The sequence below is a fragment of the Argiope bruennichi genome, chromosome 7, assembly GCF_947563725.1.
Source record: "Argiope bruennichi chromosome 7, qqArgBrue1.1, whole genome shotgun sequence".
Taxonomy (NCBI): domain Eukaryota; kingdom Metazoa; phylum Arthropoda; class Arachnida; order Araneae; family Araneidae; genus Argiope; species Argiope bruennichi.
The window spans coordinates 127,507,560-127,528,383 of record NC_079157.1 but is presented as its reverse complement, the minus strand read 5'-3'; the positions used below and the strand labels follow the sequence as shown (position 1 = coordinate 127,528,383).

The 20,824-nt window shown below is 30.0% G+C and overlaps 1 protein-coding gene across 2 annotated transcripts in view; it reads left to right on the top strand.

Annotated features, from left to right (window-relative positions):
* The first annotated feature begins 709 nt into the window (after positions 1–709).
* Positions 710–20,824, top strand: part of LOC129975649 (zinc finger protein 155-like) — a 32,746-nt gene continuing 12,631 nt past the window's right edge. The window contains exons 1-2 of one of the 2 annotated variants that reach the window (XM_056088748.1): positions 710–875; positions 12,607–19,739. In XM_056088748.1, coding sequence (XP_055944723.1) covers positions 12,749–13,999 — 1,251 coding nt within the window. In that variant the 5' untranslated portion in view covers positions 710–875; positions 12,607–12,748 and the 3' untranslated portion in view covers positions 14,000–19,739. Of the gene's footprint in view, positions 876–12,606; positions 19,740–20,824 lie in introns of those variants that run through there. The other variant, XM_056088749.1, reaches the window with a different exon arrangement.

The window sequence follows — 20,824 nt, the reverse complement described above, 5'->3', positions numbered from 1 at the left end:
TATTTGCTGGGAGTTCTTTTCCCGGAACGTGCATCATTGTATAAGGATCTTTCCCTATGCACGAAGGAATTCTTTTTCGAGAATTTTAATTGGACAGATCTAATCGATTGTTACTTTCTAATGTTGTTCAAGACTTGTAATCGAAATATTACCATTAAAATCGTAGTAAAGGATTTGAATCCCACCTCTGTTTGAAAAGTATTAATCACTGTTATTTGTGACTTTTTGATATTAGTTACATAATAACAGTTCGTAAAATATTCGTCATCCTTATATATGAGGAAAGTATTGGCCTGTCGGTTCGTATAACTTGATGTTATTAATTCGAATACTATAATAAAAGTTATTATAAAATTTTATAATTATATGTTAATTAAATTTTTTCAATTCAAATGCCTTATATATATATATATATATATATATATATCATTTCACTGCCGCATTGCGGTCTCTCTATCCATATTATGCTTCGGCAGTATATTTCATGACATTAAAATAAAAATATTAAATTTTAAACTTGGTGTTTTTAAAAAAGATGGTTTTAATTTCTAATATTTGAATTAATTAAGTTTATATCAATGGAGACATTTATTATCATCATTATCTTAGATAGAATAACAAATTATCGAAAATTCTATTGGCAACATAATAAACGTCGATGCGGAACATTTTAGTTTTATTATTATTGTTGTTCTAAATTTGCGCAGAGCGACATCTCTTGATCTGAGAGATTCTTAGATTCGGATTCCGCTTGTAAAAAAAAATAAATCATAAAAGCATGTTAGCTTTAAATTTTTAATATATACATATATATTTTTTATATCTTTTTATAATGAGTTGAATAAGTCAGAAAATTTTTCATAGATCCGATTCATGTAAGTATACACCGATTTTACATTACATTTCAATTTCGATTTATTACGATCCATTGATGCTTTTCATTGAATGTGTTCCCCATCTTTTTAACTGTCCTGCAGGTTTCATTGTTCAATTTGTTATAGTAATTAACAGAAAAAACAAATAAAGGAAAAAGAAAAGTGTTTTGAATTGGACTTCTGATCTCTAAATTTTTTTAATAGCATTTCATAAAACAGACTTCGAGACGAATTTATTTTTGAAGAAAATATTTTATTAAGATAGGTATCCCCATCTCATATTGAGAGTTAAGAAACATGCACATGCCCTTTTAAGCAAGAATGGAAAAAGTTTTTAAGCAAATTTCGTAATTCTTTAATATGTCATAGTCGTTTAAATTTTTCTGTTGCAAATAAAAATTTGTTTTTCACTTGGTTTATTAGTTAAAAATTCATTTATTCAAAAGGTGGTTAAAAATTTGGTTTGGTTTGACGTCTAATTAAAAACTAGTTCCTAAATTACATTAAAGAAAATTCATTTGTTTTGTATAAAGTTTTCAAAAATAGTCAATTTTCAATTCAGTAGTTAATAATTTTCAAAAATATATATGAATTTTCAACAACGTAATCTAAATGAAGAGCTTTATAATAGGCATATATATATATATATATATTGCCAATATTTAGAATTGTGATTGGCTTTTTTTTAAAAATAATTCTTATTAAATTTTGTGCTGCATTTTTTTCAGTTATGTTCTTTATTATATAATGAAATTACTGTATTGAATATATTCAAATTTATGTATTTTTCCATTGCAGTTAAAGTAGCATTGCTCATGAAAAAAAAGGTTAGAAATGGCTTATAAAGTTCAAGAACATTAAAAACTATATTGAATAAAATAAATTGATTTGAAAATTTTTTTGAGTTTTTAAATTAAATACCCATTTGGTTGTAACATGTTTCTTCACTTGAGTTTCTAGCATGTAAACTTAAGCTTTTACATGCTAGCATGTAAACTTTAAATTGCTTGTTTAATATATACTAGCTTTGTATAATATGTAAAAAAAGTGGGAAGAGACTATACATACATGATGTTTTTAATTTTTCTTTAAATTTTTAAAAAATATTGTGCTTTGACATAAACTGAGAATGTTGTGTTAAATATCGGGAAAAAACCTTATCCTCTGATACCCAATTCGTTTATTAAGTATTAGATTAGATAAATTGAAACAAAAATAATATATAGTCTGTGGCTTAATCTAGGGGAAAGGGGAGTATAGATACCATTGAGACCAAATATTTATGCATTAAAATCACTTTTTAATGGTATGTACAATCAAAAAGCATATATATACTCTGCCTTTTACACCAATTTCATTGACTAAATTGCTGGAGCCAATTGGGATAGGGTATGGAACTGTTCTCCTAGTATCGCATACTATAGGTATGCCACTTAATATAGAACTAATAAACTTTTGCAAAAATTTCACATTTTTCTGTCCAAAAAAATAATTTAATCTTTGGGTGATTGAAATGAAATATTAAGTGAAGTATTTGTATAAAATTGTTATGGTTGTATTTACAATATCTATGTACACTTTATCTCATGTCAAAATGCAATCATTTTAAATAGTTGGTAATTGATATTAAAAAAATACAGTCGGATTTAACAATTCTTGGAGTGACTATATTGGTTGTTTTTATATAGGTCAGTTAATAGGTGTGAAGGAGCTTGCATCCTTTGTATCTATATTAGGGAAGAGTTGGAAGGAATGGGATAACTGCATTTATATCCAAATAAAAGATTAGGATGAAGTTAATTTTAGTTTTTCCATTAGTTAGTAATATTATAGTCCTTTGTGTGATTCTAGTTCTTGCACCACCTATAATATTATTTGTGTTTAAAGCAGAAAGCCAGATTTTTATGCCACAGAAGTGAATAATTTTTTTTTTCAATCATTAGTTTTCAGACTTATTATTAGCAAAATAGACATGTTTTAAATGTATAATAAACTTAAAGATGTAGTGCTTATAGACTAATAATCAAATTAAGCTTAAATGTATCATGCTTTATGTTATTTGTATTTTAAAAGAAAATTTTGCAAAGGCAATATCAAGAGGGAGGAATGAGACATGTTCGAGAACATTTCAATACATTTTCTAAATATGCTGATTAAAGTTTTTAATTTTTCTTAATATTGTTTAATAAAATTAGTTGTTGGAGTATTGCAATGCAGTAGTAAGTTGATAATTTTAAATTTGTTAAATTAGTATATATTGTCGTATATATGTGTGTGTGTATTATGTTTTTATATCCCTAAATCTAAATTAAATCCTAATTAATTTCCTAATTTTTATCCTAATTTGACCCATTTTAACTTAATTCTAAAATGTTCTCTTATTTCCTGATTAAGTTCCACCTTTTTATTTAATTAATTGAACTCGAGCTTTGTAAAATTGAAGGGATAAAAATCTGTCAACCTAAACAAGTTCTATTAAAAAATACCTATTTTCTCCTTATCTAAATCGATGCGTGTAATGAAATCATTTATCAGAATCTCGTGGTATATAATCATCGGGGAAAATATTTCTGTGGCTCCTTTCTCTTTCGCTCTTGTGTCATGCTTTGCACTGACGTAGCTCATTGCTTCTTTCTTGTACATAAATTGTCTCCCGGGATGAAATAAAGCAACGTTTTAAAATTACAAAACTATCTTCCCTCTTCAGCCATGAAACTGCTTGAAATATATAATGTACAAAAAGCTGAGCTACATTTAATCAAAGCTCAAAGCATGAAATAAAATTCCATTTTCTTTTAAAAACATTTACTTCAGAGTATCAGTATCTCTAAACACATTCTTTTCCTTTTTTTAATAACTGTATCATATAAAGTATGAATACATACTGTAGATCATTCTGTAGAGTTTCACATAAAATAAATTTTCTACCTAAAATCATGTTTACCACTTAATTTCAGTTATAGGAAATTCTACTGGAAATATAATAAAGTAATAAGCAATGTAATAAAATTTAAATAATTAAAAAAAACTGTAGCTAAATCATGAAAGTTATTTATTAAAACTTTTGTCTTTAAATTAAAAATGACTAATTTTATATTTTTTTTAATATAAAAATACCATGATTATGGAAGAAAAAGTATCCAGATAGAGAAAAATATATTAAATATTGCAATCAGTGAAAAAGGATGTAAAAGAAAATAAAAGTTTTCAACACATGATAGTACCAATGAAGATTTTAAAATCAGCTCTTTTTTGACATGTTTAAAACTATAAATCGTCGAATAAAAAACATATCAAAATACAATATTTATTCATTTTAATTTTCTCAAATCTTGTTCCATTACTCCTTTAAATGAGTCTCATACCACCCTCATTGAAAAGAGGAGTGGGACAAAAATGTTATAATTTTTTACTATGCAAATAAAAGTTAATTGTTTGTATTTTGCTGTTCTTGTATTAATAAAAAATAGATTAAAGAACATTATTAGATTTTTATAAACTGCAATCTTGGTAAATCTAAACTTGTGAATTAAAATTTTTTTTGTCAAATCTATCCCACTCTTCCCAACTCTACCCTGTTTATAAAGATGATAGCCAGAGCTTTTGCATGGTTTGCTTTCATTACAAATACTCATTTTCAAAATAATGTTGATAAACAGCACCCATTGCTTCACTACCACATTCAATGCATGCAAATGAAAGCTCTCATTAATCTGAAAATGTGTAGCTAAATATTATTGAGAGAACAGTTCTCTGGTAATGTATTCTTATATCTATAGATTTGTTTATGCTAGATTAGTAATTAAGAAAAATGCTAGTATGATAAATTTGAAAATAAGTATATTTTGTCTGAGGTTGAAAAAAAAAATCCTATGTATTGATGTTTTATTAATGAATGTTGGCTTTAAATTTATTGAATAAAAGAAATGTTGAAAATAAAATGGATTAAGAGGATTAAATTAAAAAAATTAATTTCTGAAGAATAATTATATATTTAGTTTTACTATCTGTAAAACATGGTGAACCTTAATGGGATGATTATGGATGAATCGGCTTAAATAAGGATTATAGAAATAATAGTAAAATATACGTGTAGATTTAAAATTTTTTGTTATTTCTGCTATTTTATTCTTGCTTTCTCTAAAGCCATACATAATTCTGTGTACCAACAGACCAGATGGAAGGTCAGAAAATGATATAATTTTAACTTGACCAGTGTCTGTTTATATGTTAAATATCGTAAAAGAAATTTAATTGGTGTCACTTTTATAGGAACTAAATTGCTTGATCACACTAAATAAGCATTAAATGTATTAATACTCATTTATGTAGCAGGATCAATTTGATTCAGAGATATTAGATAATAAGAATAATAATTTAAAACATGTAACTGAATTGTAATTAAAAACATTGTTCTATCCCTTTTTTTTTTTTGTCTTGTGTAGAACTATGAATGAAAAGACTGTTAATACTCTTCTTTTTTATATATAGGATGTCCTAAAAATATACATTACCTTTGAAGATCTGTTAATAACAATTAGTAAAGTACATAGCCATAGTCAAGGAATTGTGAGCCATTATAAAAAGGCAAAGCAATGAGCTGAAATGGTTTGAAACTTTGCCATTGATAGCATGTTAAGCAATACCAGAATAGTAGCAATCAGCAGTTCCAAGAAGTGGCAAGATTTTCATTTTATAAAATAATACTGGTTATTAATCTTTAATAGTTATTACTCTTTATTATTTTCCATACAACAATTGTTCAAAGTTTGAGTACATTTTTGGGACACCTTAAAGTAGGATGAATCCAAAAAATTATTTTTTTCTAAATTTGATTTGGCTAATTTCATAAAAGTTGACTCATAGCCCTAGTAATAAAGGGCAATGACTTTTTTTGTAGCTATAATTTTAAAATGCCTCCAGAAGGGTGTTTTTTAACTTTATACAGTAACTGTTGACAAGTGGTACATGAATCAAAAGTTTCTACTAAATCATATTTATAGATTAAAAAAAAAAAGTGATGTATAACAGATACCTTTGTTAAAGGATATCGTATGTGGCTGTAAGAGAAATTTTAATAAAGAGGAGGAGTTCTAGAAGATTCAGAAACCTAATCAAAATTCAGAATTTTTTTTTTTAAACTAACCAAAACCAGCTTAGATTTCTAAAATTAATTATTATTCATTTATATTGACATCCTAAATTGAATCAATATAACCCAGAACTTACTATGAGGAAGTGATTGCAGCAAGTTTACAAATGTGACAATGCAATTTTGAAATGCAGTCCATTTGAAAATGACAGCACCAAATTGAATTGGACAGAATTAAAATATATTAAAATATTTTTAAGAAGTAGTTAACATTGATACTTTTAACAACTACATTTGACTGAAAGATTTAAAATAAAGGAATTTTCTATACTTATAGAACAATATAACTAACATTAAGCAAAAGCTTAAAATGAAGGGTTTTTTTTTTAAGTAATTTAATATCCCACAAGTCAATACTTGAAGTATATTAATAAAGGTTTCGTTGTGTTTTTTGAAATTCAGCATGTACTATATTGCATCTCATTTTTTAAACAAAATGAAAAGCAGTCTTACCAAAAATGAATACTTAAGCATTCATTGTTATAAAACAAATGTTTATCCATTTTCAGAAGGTGTATTCTTATTTAAGATGAAAACATCGTAATTTAAATTCCTTCAAATAAAAATTAAAAACTTTTATATGTAGAATTAAATTTAAAAAATTAGGAAGATATTGGAAGCACAGGGATTTCACAAATCAAGATTCTTGTTTGTAAATAAAAGTACTTTCTGAATATATAGGATAGGCATAAAATATTTTTCCCTTCTTAGAAGTATCTACCGTGAGAATCAGTGAATGGAATTAAAGCAAATTTCATATGCAGATTGTGAAAAGCATGGGAAGATGAGTTTAACCAAAAGAAAAAAAAGGGGGGAGGGGGGCATAAAAAAATGCAAATTTCCTTTCATACTTGACAGCAGTACCCCTTATTCCTTTTAAAAAAGGACGAATTAACGTTCCATCAGCAATATCTTAATATGCACCCTACCGTATCTGAGTGTGCTATTGTTATAAAGCTGTCGTATAATAGAATGTGTACTGGTTTGGCGGCACTTGCGGTATTTAAAAGGCTTCGTAACTTATTTAAAAATTAAGTATCTATTGTTATGACTAAAAAAAAATCAAGAAATCTAAAGGATCTGTTAAAAATTAGATCTGAGAGAGGACAAAAAGCAATACTATAAATGCGCAATGCGCCCCCCCCCCTTCTTTGAAATTTAGAGTGAACCACAGTAACGCGTGTCCGGGTACAACTAGCTAAATAAAAAGTATATTTTATTATATATATGTATTTTTTTACTCATACGAAACTTTCCATTTTGAGGTTTTCAGCACAACTGGGAATCAAGCTCGGGTACAATCTAAACAAAACTTTCAATGTTCTTGAATATTTTTTTCCTAAAAAGATTCTTTTAAATATTCGCTATAAATGGCAAACGATTTTACTATGTGAATGGAAGCTTTAATGATGCTTTAAAAATATAACAAAAAATATTATTACCAATGTCCAGAGAATATCTAAATCTTACACATTTAAATATGGAAACAACTTCTTAACAGAAAATGTCGAAATCTCCCGATGTAATCATATTATATTAACCAAAATTTGTAATCCGGCTGAGGTTTTTTTCCCCCTTGGGAAAACTATTCATGACATCAAAATAGGTTGTTGCTATAAGAAATTTCATAGTTTGTACAATTTTAAATATGTATATAACCCCCACGAAAATTAAATATGTTATTGTTATGTGTATAAATGGGAAACTATGTAAAACTTAAATCTAGAAATTTTGTGATTTTAGCTCAAAAATATTTCATCATATAGGTATGAAGTATAAATGTATTATGCAAGAAATGAAACAATTAATAGTAAAACAAAACAGAATGACAATGTACAAGCAAATAAGCGCACATTAAACACACACTTATTATTTTTTTTAAAATATATAATTGCTATATAAAGGAACAGTAATTTTAAATGACGTTAGATTTTCCAAGTCTTTATATTTCTGCATAATTTTAAATTAAAATATAAATATTTTTTAGAAACAACTTTTAAATCTTATGACATCTTAGAAAAATTATAGATAGTCCCAGACCATTTTTAAATTGTGATACAAAATTTAACGATGCGCGGCAAGTGCATCTCTTAGACAAATAAAAAAAAAAACGATTTTAGTTATCTTAAATCTTTTTTATTCTACTAGAGTGACAGTACGAAAGATAAATGAATCTGTTCAATGTAAACACGTCTAATAGTATATATTAAATAAAAAATAAACCATTTTATTTATTGGTATAAAGCCTTTATTAACATTTCCTTCTGCTTCAGAGTATTTGAAAACAAACATATAAAAAAAGGGAATCTAAAAATAATGAGAAAAATATATGAATTTCTTTAACATGCCAACTCTTTTATTATTACTTGTAGTTACAGAGCTGGTGCTTTTTTATTTTCGTGAATTTGTTTCTGTTATTTGTGAAATCATTTTCATTTCTTCATAAAATATATAAGTTTTTCTGTCCTTTTCTTTAAAGCTAAAGTAAGAAATTTTTTATTTATTTTTGCATATAGCTTAAAAAGCAGGTTTATATTAAATTTTCGAAATGTGAAGCATTCAAAAATACCCTTCAAAACGCGATAACTGAAAAATGCAATAACTAAAATATATCAAATAAGGTATGTGATTTTGTGATGACAAGTGTAGTTCTGTGTCCATTTTTTTTAATCAATCGGTGGGGGAAAACGCGTTTAAAACACAAATCCGATTTTGGGATGCTATTAACCAGATGCCAGGGATGAGTCGCGGAAGATCATACCGACTTGTTCAGTCAGTGCCTTTGTTCAGTCAATTCCATCAATGACGAAGCAGGAGTTGAAACTTTCATAGGTTTTATTTTCACACATATATGGACATGGACATTTCTAAACTACCACACAAGCATATCACAACACAAAGACGATAGAGGGTACATGTCGCCGCATCGGCGTCTCGAATACACCTGGTTAGTTGAACAGATTTTCCCCTTTTCTCCACCGGAGGGAATCGGAACTCTAACACGACTGATTCAATAAGAATGCTAAATTCACGCCAAAAATTAATACTTCGAAACCATTGTACGTCAGTACCTAGGCAATTCTCTGGCACAACATTTTTATTAGAGTGCGAGTCAGGTCAGGCCAATCCCGCCGCTGCGTTCAAGAAATGATGCAGGATTTATACTTCTGGATCAAGAATATGCACAACCGGCATTGTAATAGCACATTGTATTCATACATTTAATTATCATAATGCTTATCTCTCCAAAAACCAGAAATGGACCAGAAATTTTTATTTTCTACCTTGCATTTCCTATACATTCCTTAAAAGAGTCGGATTTTTTCCCCCACATATTTTTCCCTTTAGCTTTATTTGTAGTTTAGATACATGGCCCTTGCTAACATAAAACCGATAAAAAAGATTTTTCTTAAAAAAATGTTTCTGTGCGTCTAGAAATGATTGATGGATTTCTTTAAAAAGTGGAATACTTGGATGGTGCCACGATAAATATTTAGACCAATTTTGAAAAGTCATGAAAAACAGTCGATATTTACCATTTTTTTACAACTTTTAAGAATGATGCGAGAGAGATGAATATCAGTGTTGCTCCACCCCCTCTTGTTTTATTTCTCGATTCAAACTTTACCATATTATAGCGATATGAGAGGGAACTCATTTTTGTTCCCAGTTCACCGTAAGATTGTAAACATGAAGTATGCAGACAGTCTCTCAGTCTGTGTGACTCTAAATCGTCTTGGAAGTTTCTCACACTGATTTTGAATTTCCCTGTGTATATGTATATTTAATTATGAAATGCTTGCAAAGATAATTGTATATATATATAAACGTGTTTTTTTAAGCTGAAATTTATTTTCTCTTTAATTTTGGACAGGATGTACTTCTTTATTATTTGGGGGGGGGGATTTCTAGGCCCCAAATTCAAATTTATCGAAATTTAAGAAAAATTTCTCTCTTACCTTGTCATTTCGGGATCTTCAAAATGATATAGAATCGAGGTATTCCAAGGTGAATTAGATCACTTAAACATCGAAATCATTAATCCAAGTATTCTTAGTTTTAGCATCACTTTTATTTGCAGGACGGGGACACAGGCACAGATAGTTATATACAAATATTTACATATATTTCATTTTACGTGCACAAATTCTTTATAATACACACAACCATCTTTCGTTCCATCATACACACTTCATCCTTCCAAACTCAAACCTCAACACACATCTCTTGTTCCGTGGGATCATGGGAAATTTTTTCCTGATGTCACCAGCGCGCACGCGCTACAGGGTTACATGTAATTAGGGTTACGCCAGGAATCCCAACAATTTTAGAATGTCATATCTATAGGTTTGTACCTACCTATCTGTAAAAAATGTTTGACATTTCTCATTATGTAAATCATAATTATAGGTGCTTCCATTTGTATTTATTCTATGCTCTAACTTTTCAAAGTAAACTTTCATTGTGAATGACAATCACGTTTGAAAATTAAATTTCCTGCAGTTGAACATTCAAATGTTTTAATTAAGGGAAAAAATTGTATTCTATATGATGTTATAGGCAAAATTTAAATTGATTTATTATAATTAATTCATAAGATACTTTAAGTTATTGCATAATGCTATTATAGTTATTATATCATTTTTTATATACCATGGAAGGTGTGATGTAGATACTTGATAATGTTATTAAATTTGCAATTATTCTGAAGTAAATGGACAATTTTATATTTATATTTATGAAATAATGGATAGCTTGGCAAGATAATTACAACCATTCCGACACTGCCTGAAAATAATAATAATAATAATAAATTGAGAAAACTAATATAAAATTATAAGGTACCTCTTTGAAGCAGTGCGATCTTTGTCTTGTCTTGACGCTCGAAAATATGATTCATAATAAGTCACTGGCAGATGGTGCCGAAAGGTACTGAAAACATTGAAGTTCTAAAAATGTAGGTTTATTTTATGTTTTACACGATATTTTCTGTATTATAATCTAGCTTTCGAGAACTGGCGGCTATGGCGTAAGAATCGCATACCGTCAGATGAGTCTTCTTTTGATAAGTTACGAGGTTGTTTCTTCCCTTCATAATACCAAACTTGCCCACAGCATTCTCGTGAGATGTAGGGGTGCGGGAGGGACATAATCGTATTTATTATGTCTTTGCTGCCCCTCTCAATTTTATATTTACGCCCTCTCAGTAGTTGGCAAGCCGCCAGCTCTTCAGAGTCAGGCTATAACTTCTACAAGCCGCAGTTTTTTGTTGCAATAATGTAATTTTGAGATAATTTGATATAAACATAAATTTTTTGAAATAATTTTTTTAATTTCTTTATGTTCATGTTTTGAACTACTGTATGTACTATGTTTGATCGAAAGTAAAAGGACTCCAGAATATGCGGGAAGGGGAGGTCCATTATTAATATTTTTTTATTTTTTCACGATTTTATTATCTTGTTAAAATAAATACACGTTTTAGGTATAGTTAATAATAATGTGAAGTGACCTCTTGCTTACTCTCTAGTTCATTATTCAGTTGTTAAGAAATTTCTGTTTAAAAATGCAAATACAGAGAATGCATTATGCGTAAGCAAACTATATTTCGGCGGTTGAAGAAGAATAGATGTTAAAAGTTATAAATTTACTAAAAACAGTTTTTAAAGCTTGCTTTTATGGGTGCATTGTATTTTAATCCTTTTTTGGTTTTTAGTCCTTAGTTGATAATTCACTCCTATTAATACTTTGAAATCATTTTTTTCTCTCTTTAATTCGCTACCAAGTGGCATCCTTCTTTCAATAGAAAATTTTAATTGAAGGTAATCTATTACCTAATATTAATTGGTGCGAATTTTTTAAAGATGTATTATCATCGCTAATAGACAAATGTACAAAATTTTAAAACTCGAAGCAAACGAAATACAGGTTGCAGAATTTCTTAAAATCAAGTTAAATAAAGAACAGAATGAATTTAATCTCTGTTTAGAATATCATTTTTCACTTTCTGAGTATAATATTCTCATAATTTCGCTGGATCAGCTGAAATAATAAATGAAAAAAAAAATTGCTTTACTAGACAAATCTCTGTAGCTTGCAATATAAAAACAAGTTCTTTATTTTAACACACTAAAGCTAGTCAATAACCTCCCAAGTTGACGGCATCGCTAGCAAATGTTGCAAATTTTGTTTCTGCATATGATAGATGAGATGCAGTAGATTTTGTTTTTAAATGTAGATTGTTATTACACTAAATATCTGTTATTGATATTTTAAATTAAATATATTGTGATGATCATAATCCCGGACCATGTCATTAGGCATGGTGGTGCGCCGTCAACTTGAGTTGTCATTGGCTGGAGTGAAGCCGTAAAAGTTTGACGGTTTCTGCATTCCTTGACTAAGTTGAATATATGTGCATGATGTGTGTTGTTGGTGAATGTAACAGAGTTGGTGATGGAGTATATCTAATGCAAATTTAATCTGAAATATTAAGAGGATAATGGGAGTTGTTAAGTGTTCTGAAATTGCCTTTTTATACAACATTCTTCTTATGGTACTCCTTAACGTTTTTTATAGGCTGTGTGGCCCGAATGGATGAATTGGTGTTCTGTGGATGCTTTCTTTTTAACTACGACCGACGATGTTGTCTTTTATTTTGAACGTGGTCGACTGATCTAAGTCAAATGACATTTTTCTGCTGCTGAACCATCCTCTTGCTATGTCTTTGATTCGAGCCATAAGTAGAATTTATCCTGTTAATACCGTGCCAGAAATTTTATCGAAACTTTTATCTCCTAAAGAATTTGGGACTCCTCGCAGAGGTGATAAAGTCTACCTTAAAGATCCGAGAAGTGAAGTGATATATGTAGTGGAGACGACATATCTCGTTGAAACTTTTGATAAATCGGACAACATCGACGAGAGAATTTCTCTGGATCTCGAAAAATTCCCCGGCTTAGTATATGCTCCGGAGAACAGCCTACTCCTAAGCCCCGAGAACGGCAGGGAGAGTTGTAAGAATTACGCCGCGCTTTCACTTCCCAAAAGCATCCACTGGGATGAAGTGTTTAATATCGCGGACAAGAACACTGACGCAGAGCGTTCAAATTCTGATAATGGGCCGTTGTTGAATTCTGATGAAAGTACCGAAATCCATGGCAACTCTTCCGAAAGAGTTCATGAAGACGAAAAATTGCAATTGGCGAGCGAGGAGTCTGAGAGGTGCCCTGGCCTTAAACTCCGCTTTAACCTCAGGAAGATCCAGAAGGATCGTGCCGACCGGCACGCGCTGAAGAAGGCCAGAGGGAAACTCTTGCAGTCGCTCTTGCGGTATTTCATTGAAAGCGAGTGCTTGATCTGCGGATTTGTCACTTCCAAATGGAGTAAACACACCATCGTCAAGCACTTATCTAGTCACATAGATGGCAGATATTATAAATGCGACTGTGGCAGCCAGTTTTCTTCGACGAAACCTTTCTACCTTCATACTATCAAGCATTCTAAATTAAGGCCGTACAGCTGTGATACCTGTCAAAGACAGTTCCACAGGAAGCACTCTGTAACTGTACACCAGATAAAGGATCACATGATTTCAAGTAAGAATGGTTTCTTGCCGAAGCAGAAATTCACGCCACTGTTTATTTGTTCTGTGTGCAATATCAGGTTGGAGTCCATCGATTCAGTGGTCGCCCACAAAGAGAAACATGCTGGCGAAGAAAATTATCAATGTTTGTTCTGCGGTAAATTCCTCACTGGCACTTGTCTGCTACATTATCACGTGCATTTTCGAATCCTTGACCAGTCTTACGATTGCGGAATGTGTGGTAAGCAGTTCACTTCGTATAGAAAAATGCGGAAACATCGTAAATCTCATATTAGAAAAATATGTGTGTGCAAAATGTGTGGGAAGAAATTCTACTTTCAAAGTAATTTTCTGAAACATGTAAGACTTTTACATGAAGCTTATTAAACAGTTCAACAACCCATTCCAAAGAAACTGTTGATTTTATATCCCGAACTGAAATTTGTGTTTTAAAAATGATTGCATGTTTGTAATGGTGATTGTGTATTTTGTGCAATTTTTGTCATTCCTGTGATGTATATTGATTAGATTACTTAAGATTTTTTATTGAGGTTTCTACAAGGTCTTAAAATATTATTATTAAGAACTGTTATGGTTTAACAGTTGCTAATTATGTGGAGTTTTCTGATGATTATGAAAAATTAATATGAGCATTTTATATGATGTAATGTATTCTATGTAAACTTTATGTGGACTGTTTTAGATGTTTATATACAGCGATTTTTTAATGCTTCCATTAATGAATTGATTTTATTTGATGTCACGTAAGGTACTGAAATGTGGACCTCAATAATGTGAAAAAGTGTGGAGGATAACTGAAATTTCTTACATTGAAATGATCAGTAGTTAAGCTTATTTTTGAATCGATGGATGCAAAAATGGCTACCCATTTTCGGGTTCTTGAACAAATAGGACTTTTTTTTTTTTATTTTACAGCGATAACAATGCATTCATGTTCGACATTGTGGCTATTTTTTGTTACAAAATTGCAAATACTCTGCACCATTTCTCTTTGTTGCTGTATTACTAATGACAGAATGAAATTTAATGTGCTTACTATTTAGCGAAAATTCCCCAATAAGCTGAGTGAATAAATAATTAGCTCAATAAAGCCGAGAATCCCCTTCTTGGAGCGTGCACAGAGATATGAAGGCCTATAACCAGTGGTGGCTTGTCACCTTAGAAACAATTGGTATTGCATGAAGTGTTCCTCATGAGCATGGAATTTCTTTGGGGGGATATTATTTTTTTTTTTAATTTTATTTTAACCTCAAAGGAACTTATAATTTGTGTTCTAGGAAAGTATCGATTTATTTTCTTAGAAAGTGACTTTTAAATGAATTAAAATAAATAAATAAAATGTTTCCCTGATGGCAATGTAGAGGCGGAATGGAACCAGTGAGAGAAAATGAAAAGAATGTAGTAGGAATTCCTTATGTAGGAATTGGAAGAAACGAGTGGGAGTGGTCTAATCATATCTTTCTCGGAATAAAGGAGACCCGTCGTTTTCCCAACCGATTGAAACCGAAATTTGATAATGAAACATATTTGCAGTGACAGAATCGCAATCCAGATTTGATACATTATTTAAGCCATTGCTTTTTTGAGTTATCGCGTTTACATGCTTCTAAAAGTACAGACCGACAGAAGGTCAACCCCTCTTTGCATTTGGCTCAAAATTTGATAGGTGGCAAATATGTGTATCGAATTGTATCTCTGATTCTTTTCATTTTGTAATTATCGTTTTAACCTGTGCTCGAATAGCCAGATAGACATTCCTCTGAATAAATGTTGCTCAAAAATGGGTAGAAATCTACAAATTGGATGTAAAAATTATATACCAAATATTATCCGTCTAGTTCAAAGCATTTTTGAGTTATCTTTGTCACAGGCAGGTATTTTCCTAAAATTGGTTTTCCGAACCCAGAGAGATCTTAAACTTGGAGTTTCGTCATATTTTTACAATACTTTCTAGTACGAAAAAAAAAAAAAAAAAAAAAAAAAAAACGGTTGTTGGGCGTTAAACCAGACATGTCGAAAATCCATCTCAAAACTAAATACAAAGTGTAAGATTGTATTACTCAGTTGTGTGCGGTAAGCAAATTGTAATGCTTTCGAAATTTCTCATTTGCTTTGATCTTCGAATGTTCAGAATGCAAAAATAAGCAAATAATGTCTTAAGCGGAAATACACGAGTTTTTAAAATGAACCATTTCAAATGCTGCGGCCCTATCGGACAAGCCGCCACTGCTTATATTATCATTATTTTTCATTTTATTATTATCGATCACGTTACGCTATTTTCGCCATTTATCTTTTATTCTGGAAGGAACCCATTTCTTGAATTCAGTGTATCATAGAATCTACTTAGAGGTCGAGAAAGTTCGAATTTAGAATTCTTCATATATGAAAGGTGCAGAATTCCATTTTTTTAAAAAAAATGTCTATGTGTGTTTGTGGGTTATATATTATTGTGGTTTTTAAGAACCAATTATGTATATGAATTACCTCGTAAGAAGCAGATATTCGTCGCTGTATAAAGTAGTGATAGCTCATGTGTATGCATCTAGCAATATTTTTTACTAAAAACATTATCCTGTTTCCTTTGAGATGTACTTCAAGAGTTTTATTACTTTTTTTTTAATAGGAGCAGGATAAAAAAAAATAGTTCCTTTTTTGAAACCAAATATCTATGTTGTGTAACATTGGAAATTTCTACTTTCATATTGTAAAAAATTTGTAAGCCAGTGGTTTCTGATCAGTTGAACGAAATTATTATGATCTAACATAGTTTTAAAAAGAATGTTGATTTCATTATCATTTCCTTTATCACAGTTTGCTAAATATAATATGAATTTGTCATATATCATATTTTTTTTCTCCAATTCAGTTAATGAAATATATTTGCGAAACGCGAAATAGGATACACAGTTACATTCTCCCCTTTTAGTTGATTTAAATAACGAACTCATGATCCACATTGTTGAGAGGTTCAAACTTCTAAATGTATATCCTTGCGTTCATCTTTTTTTTTTTTTTTTTTTTTTTTTCAGCTGAGTAAGTATACTTTAGTTATAAATATTGTTATAAATTCCCTTATATGGAAGACCACGGAAAAGAATAATACCATTTAGAAAACATTTTATCAGATTTACTTTATTAATAATTTCGATTTTATGTCCGTTTTTTATTAGTTTTTCAATTTCTTTAAGAGAAAATTATATTTATCGCATTTTACATATTGAGATCCATTGCTATTGTGTAAATCCATTTCGCTTTAAACTTTGATGTATGGAATTGTATAAACTCATGTATGAGATCCCATCCTCCCTTTACTCACGAACGTGTCACTTAGATGTGAATCGCAGGTGCGTCATGCATTCTGAAACAAAAATGTCAGTGTGGCTTGTATCTGCTTCATATGTTGATCAACATGTTCAGTAGCGTCACGGGTGGATCGTATTCAGTTACAAGGCACCATGTACAGAAATATGAGGCTGAATTGCCTTTTTACGGGAAAAGAAACATACTGATGTTTTATACCAAAATGGCCAAATGAATCATTTCCAGCATTACGGGGAAGGGAATGGCCATTAAAATGGGAAAATTCAACTCTTCACTGTTGTTTATTTGAGTGTAGGAATCCGATTGCTCTCTGAATCATTTGTAAAACGAGAAAAATCAAATCTAATAAAAAAACAAAGATTTTACAAATGCTGTATTTGAATCCTACTTCAGATTAATAATTTTTAATTTCAAAGCGTTGAGATTGCATTAAGATTTATACCTATGGGTTCGCAACAAGACCTTGGTAGATCCTGCCATCATCACTCATCCTTTACAAATGACACCAAGCTCGCTGTCTTATCTATGCAGAGATTAATTTCATTGAAAAACATTTTATTTATAATACGAAATAGAAAGAAATCACAATGCCATTTATTGAATGGTATTATCAAAATCTAATTCATAGATTAATTTTATATTCAATAAATAATATTGCGAAGTCCTTTGTATCCATTTATCCACCAATAATGTGAGATCATTTTAGTCTATTTTTATTATAAAGAACTTCTTTGGCAACATTCGTATAAATTGTTAAATAAATACATAGAATAAAGAACGGTATTAAGAATGAACTGTGGGAGGGGTTCCTTTCCATTTTACCACACAGTCTTGGCGAATGAAATAAAATTTCTGCCTCTGTTATAAAATGTGTACTCATAATCTTCAATATACTGGCAGTAGGTGTATAGTAATGAAACAATTTTTTATTTACACAAAGTCCGAGAGGGCATCGCTCTTATTGGTTGTCTTGAATTTGTCGCCCATGGTGTTTTTTTCATGCTCTTCCCTGCACCATTTACTGAATAGAAGGGTTGTTCATTATTTTTTTTCGGAAAGCAAAAATATAATTATGTGAGTTGATTTTTTTATGAATAATGAATCTACTACTTCTTTCAACTCTGTGTTTTTGTTTCTAATGATCGAAAATAAGAAAATTAATGAAATGTTGCCCAAGGGAAGACGAAGACACTAGTGGCTTTTCTAAAAGTTATATATATAACAGTTAATGAAGACATTTCAATTGAAATAACGAAAAATTATAAAGTAGAAATTCATTTTTAAAATGACAGCTATTTTATATTCTAAGAGAATTCCAGAATGTGCTTTTATTTTTATCCAATTTCTTATTTTATATCGAAGTGACTGGATTCGAAAATAAACGTGTCATTCATAATGATTGGCAGAAAAAGCAGGTAGACAATATTTTTCTAATACAATTAATAAATAGGAAAAAATGAATAATTATTGAAAGATGGAAAATTCTTGGGAACTGCTGGCTTGCACATTTAATAATTAATTATAATCTTCTCTGATTAACATAATAGATATAAAAAATTTGCAGCACTATGTCTTTGTCATAAGTTGTGAGTAGTAAAAATATTTGAGTGAAAAATATTAAGTATCTTTCACTTTCTATGCATCCACTTTTACTTTTGTATCTGTTGTTTAGAGACTGGTACAAAATCATTGGCATGCCATTTGAATCAATTTTCTTCCAAACGTGAATTCTCATATACTTAACCCATTTTTATACTTTGCATTTAAAGAAAAGATCTGATGTATTTATTGTAAGATCTTCCCTCGGACCGGTGAGATGCATAAAGTTCAAACGTTTCTTTATTGCATCGTGCATCCACTTCTTCCAAGAAGAGCTTTAGAAGAATTATTGTTAAAAGTTACGTGAAGCCGTTAAAACAGTATATTTAAAAGCGGTGAAACGTCGTGTAAGAAAGATATAGGTACATGCAAATACAATCATCTCTTTTGTTTTGCAGTAATCATATGTTGGGGTATTTAAACCCTTACTAATCTCATTCTGAGCTTACAGAAATATTTTCTATTTAGATGCATTTGTAAAATATTAATACTTTTTTTTTTTTTTTTTTTTTTGTAATTTGCTTTAAAGCGATAAAATTTGTATTAGCTTGAATATGTAGCATCTTAACGTTCAATTGGTTTCAATATCTAAAGCCACTGGAATAAAATGAAGTAAGTTGGCCAAGTAGATTCATGGCACCCAACAGACTTCATTCATCTCATTTTCAAAAGAAATTTTATTATATTTCAATGGAATAAATTTTCTTTTTTACCTTGTCCTTGCAATCATGTAGAAAGAATATGTCTAATTGTACATCAGTGTTGAATGTATTTTCAATGTAAGCTGTAGTTTCCTTCAGTTGATCAAATTTTGTAAACTGCCGACTTTTAATGGGACAGTTACTGAGTGCATTTGGAGATCACATGTCCCCATGTGAATTCCACCCATCCTTTTGTTGCACTCACCGTTTGGTCCATTGCAAATAATGGTCTGCAATCATTCTGTTCATTTTTAAAGCAAATATCTGTTCACTTGATGTATTGATGTCGAAAACTCTTTGTGTGAGCAAACAAGGACTGGTGCTTGAACATTTCTTTTCTTTCTGCAATATTTGTCATTTTTATTGATGTAACTTTTAATTTTCAGGAAAGTGTGTTGTAGAAAATGTGTTCTTTGTTTGTTGTCTTGTCGAGATATTGAAAATCTGCTCCCTTTCATTTGTAGATGAAATAAATAGCATAATAAAACCCATAAAAAATTTAAGTGCTTTTATGTTTTTGGTATTTAAATTACATTATTCTGTGATTTTTAAATATATACACACACAAAATTTGTTCTTAATCTAAAATAAGCTTACAAATATTATCATGTAATCAGATATTTTACCATCAGCCGCTCGAATTATCCGATTTTTCATTTTTATCATCTCAGAATTAAAATAAAAATATACTAAAAAGACAAAAAAATCTAACATCTAGAAATTTTAATTTTACAATCACCCCAAAAGATACTTCGAAAACGCGAATAATCTTTCCGTATCTCTGCGGGAACAAATTTCCAGCAGGGAAGAAGAGTCATGTTACATTTGTATCTTTTTTAAATTTTTATGAATTTAAACTTCTGCAAATTTAATTTATAGATTTAAAATATAGATTTCTGTATTGGCCAGTGTATTGATTTAATGCTTTTTTTTTCCTTTCAAAATGGTTATGTTGTGTATGCCAGTGTGTTAAAGTGCACCTTTTGAGTGCACTTTAACACATTGGCAATTTGAGTGCAATTTTTGAGTATTAACTGAATTTATTTTGAATTTACGTCGGATTTTGATAGGTAAAATTCAACGGCGCAACTGAGGTACTGATATCATTAAAATGACTGAAGACTTACACTGATTCCTAAAATGTAAGCAACAAATAGAAAATTCACGATAACTTAGCAGAAGATCGGCGCTGCCATAGATTTAGGTAAATACTGGTTAAAACTAGCTGCTTATAGTCCAATCGAATTATTATGAAAAGTATCAAAATGTGAGATATTAGTAACAGCAATTTTGTTGATTTAAGTTGTTGACCTGATTCTCAAAACGTCTCTCGAAGTTTGCACCAGGATATGTTGCCAGATAAAGGGGGAGGGGGGGGGGGGTCCCGTTCAAAACACTATTAATTTGAGAGAGGTTTCAATGGCAACATTTGTTTACTAAAAAGCTCTATAAATTGTGCTATCAACGTTATGATATATTAATTAGATTAGTACAATTTTTTTTAAGTGCAAGTTAATTTTTTTTTAATTTGGCGATATTTTTGGAATTTTATTAAAATACTTGTTAA